Below are 4,545 nucleotides of genomic sequence, written 5' to 3'. Positions count from 1 at the left end.
AGAGGTCGATGAAAATGAAATATATGAGAATCAACCATACCAGCAACAAGAACTTGAACAAATTTTTGATGATGCTTATGAGAATATCCCAATTGCAATAGATGAGCATATGTCTGAATAGGCATGTAAATTTGCTTGTATCCTTGTATGTTTATTTATTTTTCTTTTATATATATGTACTTTATTTTGTATTTGTATTTTATACTTTCCATTACTTATTAATTTTTTTGTTGATTGCAGATATGCCGAAGACCGAACGTTTTAAGAACTTACAAAAGTCAGTTCAATCAGCGTCTTCTTCAAAATCTACTGATGCGGCACCAGATATGACATCACTATTGGCTCCTTCATTCCCGACTACATCACATCCAACTCCTTCGTGTCAGGCAACATCACTACCATCTCCTTCATTTCAAGCCACAAGACAGCAAACCGCTTCATTTCAGGCCACAACACAGCCAAGACAGCAAGCTCTTTCATTTCAAGCCATGGGGCAAACAACTCCTTGCATTCAGCCGACTCCTTCTTTTCAGGCGACATCACTACCAACTCCTTCATTTCAACCTACAAGACAGCAAACCACTTCATTTCAAGCCACAACACTGCCAACTCCTTCATTTCAGGGCACGGGACAGACAACTCCTTCATTTCAGGCCACAACACAGACAACTCCTTCATTTCAACCTCCAATTAATCCCACACCANTAACTTTTGTTCTCGTTACTTTGAGGGGATTGAGTCAAGGCTTAATAGGCCTAGACGTGTGAATGATGAACCAAATCTTAATGAGGCTTCTGAAATGTCCTCTATCTTCCCTCCGCAAGGTAAACCAGTTGGAGGCTCCTCAACATTCCCCTTGACTCCATTGGTGAAGACGCAAGCTCATCGATATGTGTTATTTAATTATGCGGCAGTGAAGCCATTTATTGAGTAAGTAAATAAAATTGATATGAATATTGGCAAAAGTTTAGAATTAAAATAATTAAAATTGATATAGTTAGCTTATATGAAGTGAGTTTAGGGATTACATAAGAAAGAGCACAAGAGGACGGAGACCTTCAGCATCAGATTTGGAGAGGAGGGTTAATAGAGAATTTCCTGATTGGTTCCCAAAACGGGTGAGTGAATGGTATAATAATTTTTGCTTCACATAGCTTTTCTCATTGGATTTAATATGCTTGACTAAAATAAGTTTGTTACCCAGAGATTGCAGACACCATCTCTACTGATCTGAAGTACCTAGCACGAGGTCCAGCGCCAAATGCTAGAAGGTTCACTGCTTATAACATCAATGGATTCAAATTTCGAGTTTTGTCTAGAGATCAAGGATTAAAAACTCAAAATAGTGGAGTTTTTCTTACTTCTGACACTTCTTGTGTTGCATCTAGTGCTGATAGAAGTGCAAGGCAAGCAGACTTGCCATACTATGGGAAGTTAGAAGATATTATTGAGCTTAATTATTATCGATTCACAGTTGTGCTCTTTAAATGCCAGTGGGCCGACACTACTCGAGATAGAGGGTTCAAAAGAGATGCTTGGAATTTTAATTGTGTCAATTTTTCTAGATTGATTCATATTGGTGATCGTGAGGATGATGATCCTTACATTGAAGCATCTCAAGCAAATATGGTTTACTATGTTGATGATGAAACGGATAAAGAATGGAGTGTGGCTGTACATTTAAAGCCGAGAGATTTATTTGATATGGGAGAGGTCGATGAAAATGAAATATATGAGAATCAACCATACCAGCAACAAGAACTTGAACAAATTTTTGATGATGCTTATGAGAATATCCCAATTGCAATAGATGAGCATATGTCTGAATAGGCATGTAAATTTTCTTGTATCCTTGTATGTTTATTTATTTTTCTTTTATATATATGTACTTTATTTTGTATTTGTATTTTATACTTTCTATTACTTATTAATTTTTTTGTTGATTGCAGATATGCCGAAGACTAAACGTTTTAAGAACTTACAAAAGTCAGTTCAATCAGCTTCTTCTTCAAAATCTACTGATGCGGCACCAGATATGACATCACTATTGGCTCCTTCATTCCCGACTACATCACATCCAACTCCTTCGTGTCAGGCAACATCACTACCATCTCCTTCATTTCAAGCCACAAGACAGCAAACCGCTTCATTTCAGGCCACAACACAGCCAAGACAGCAAGCTCTTTCATTTCAAGCCATGGGGCAAACAACTCCTTGCATTCAGCCGACTCCTTCTTTTCAGGCGACATCACTACCGACTCCTTCATTTCAACCTACAAGACAGCAAACCACTTCATTTTAGCCACAACACTGCCAACTCCTTCATTTCAGGCCACGGGACAGACAACTCTTTCATTTCAGGCCACAACACAGACAACTCCTTCATTTCAACCTCCAATTAATCCCACACCAACACAAGCAACATCCAATAAGCGTCCTAAACGTGAGTCTTCACATCATTGGACTGTCGATGAAATAGGTAATCATTACCCTTCTGTTGTTGTGTAGGACTTTAGAGTCTAATTGTGGGAATTTATTTGCCCATGGGGTGTGAGTGGATCTATTTGCACTTGTCCAATGCATCTTCTATAGGACTTTTGTACGTCTGTTGCTGCTTCACCTATCTGCTACTATGTGTGGCTGTTACTATTTGCTAGATTCAAGCTAGGACTTGGTTACTTCATGTTTCTTGTATGTTTCCTATCTGGTAATCTTTCTAAATGATATGGAGAATGTGGAGTTCTTCTAGGTCTTCAATCAAGTTGTTTATATTTGAACTTGAAGATGCTGCCTTCATCTCCTTATACTTGTTGATTATATATATGCAATTAGAGTTGTATCTGGAGCTACACCATATATATATATACCAAAAGGCTCTTACCTTTACTTTTTTGATTTTATTTTTATTTATTAAAGATTCACATGGAAATACCAAAAGGCTGAAATTGAAGACTAGAGAAGCATTAAGTTTACCTCAAGGAGAACGTGTTGTGGTGGAGTTTGATGGCAAGGATCCGATTGGCGAAGCACAAGGCCTTCTAGCAGGCGTATGTGGCCTTTTAGCAACTGACTGTACCATATTTCCAATTGGTTTTGATAAATGGCCGGATATGCCTAAGTCATACTTTAACGACTGCTTTAATAACATTATAAAGGTATAAGTTCTAGATCTTTATAACTATATCTCTATTTTGTCTTTTGTTTTTATATTTGTATATAAAAGATAAACTAACCAAAATTTTGTTTTGAAGTCTCATTTCTGTTTTATGACCATTGAGGAAGTTGCACGAGGATATGTTTGTAACTCTATTTCAAAGAAGTGGGCTTCAAGTAGGCAGAAGTTGTGGGATGAGTTTAAAGACCCACTTAAAACCAAAGATGAGATTATGGATAATGTTCCGATAGGTATTAGTCGGGATCAATGGACTATCTTTGTGAACTACCGTTGTAAAGAAGAAACTCATGTATTTTTCTGAAACGTCACATTGAAATGCATATAAATATGAGTATTTATTTATATAATTGACTGAAATGTATCTTATTGTTAGAACATGTGTAAAAGAAATGCTGAAAATCGGAAGAAGCAAACAGTTCCACACACCGGTGGCTCCAAACTTAATTCTAGAAGAAGGGCTGAAATGGTGAAAGATGTCACATTATTTACCTTACTTTACTATTTAAATTTTAGATATTGTATCTATTTCTTTTACTTTAATTAAACTATTCTGACTTATTTTTGTTTTCATGCATAGATGGCTGAGACAGGAAGTAAGCCTGGACGAGCACAACTTTATCTTGCTACACATACGAAAAAAAGATGGATCATATGTAAATGAGGAGGCAAAAGAAATATGTGTAAGTTACAATAACCAAGAATGTCTTTTTGTCCATACTTTCTCCAACTATATCCATCATCAGTAGGCCCTGAATCTATTAAGACCCATTTGGACAAATATGTTTATCGTCAAGTCTCCTGTTGATTCCATGGGAAAGATATTTTGTCGACCTATTTTAATGTCAAATGAAGGTTAAATTTTGCTCAAGTTTGGACCACGTTTTATGAATTCCAGTCCAAAGGATGATTCGATCAGATTTCTAGATATTACTAACTTTGCTCCATTTCTAGAGGCAGTAATCTATGTTAAGAGCTTAGTTTGTCCCTTTTCAGAGGGACCATGAATGCAACAACTGAGGCTGAAATAACTTAGATGAAGACAATCGTGTGACTGATAGCTTGTACGAGTTACACAATACACACTATGTATTTTTCTTAGTTGCTGTTAAATTCCGTTTCCATATTGTTTGGGGATATCTTGTTAGTCGGTTATTTCATCCTTAAAGTCATTCTATCTGTGATTAATATGATGCAGAGAATACACCATTAGCACATGACATAAATATTCTTGCTAGAGTAGCAGATAGTTTACAAAATGAAGTCCTTCCATTTTGTTTTGTTCTTAGTTAAATACTAGTATGTTTTTCTTGGTCTGTTTCCCGTCCTCTTCTTTTTTCTTGGTCTGTTTCCTGTCATTTTCCCACACTCAA

General features: G+C 36.5%; 1 protein-coding gene across 1 annotated transcript; it reads left to right on the top strand.

Annotated features, from left to right (window-relative positions):
• Positions 1,952-3,161, top strand: LOC109230285. The gene is made up of 3 exons (XM_019395800.1): positions 1,952-2,242; positions 2,332-2,479; positions 2,917-3,161. The coding sequence occupies exons 1-3, from the start codon at positions 1,952-1,954 to the stop codon at positions 3,159-3,161; spliced, it is 684 nt and encodes a 227-aa protein (XP_019251345.1).

Source organism: Nicotiana attenuata, chromosome 7, assembly GCF_001879085.1.
Source record: "Nicotiana attenuata strain UT chromosome 7, NIATTr2, whole genome shotgun sequence".
Taxonomy (NCBI): Eukaryota; Viridiplantae; Streptophyta; class Magnoliopsida; order Solanales; family Solanaceae; genus Nicotiana; species Nicotiana attenuata.
Note: the sequence above shows the minus strand (reverse complement) of the source record. Positions and strands in the feature narration are given on the sequence as shown.

What these genes read in the sequence shown, in the direction of transcription:
- LOC109230285 (XM_019395800.1), top strand. Translation starts at nt 1,952, where the DNA reads ATGCCGAAGACTAAACGTTTTAAGAACTTACAAAAGTCAGTTCAATCA. An exon ending in AGCCGACTCCTTCTTTTCAG is followed by an intron (nt 2,243 to 2,331) that starts GCGACATCACTA and finishes CCTTCATTTCAG; the next exon opens with GCCACGGGACAGACAACTCT. An exon ending in TTGGACTGTCGATGAAATAG is followed by an intron (nt 2,480 to 2,916) that starts GTAATCATTACC and finishes TATTTATTAAAG; the next exon opens with ATTCACATGGAAATACCAAA.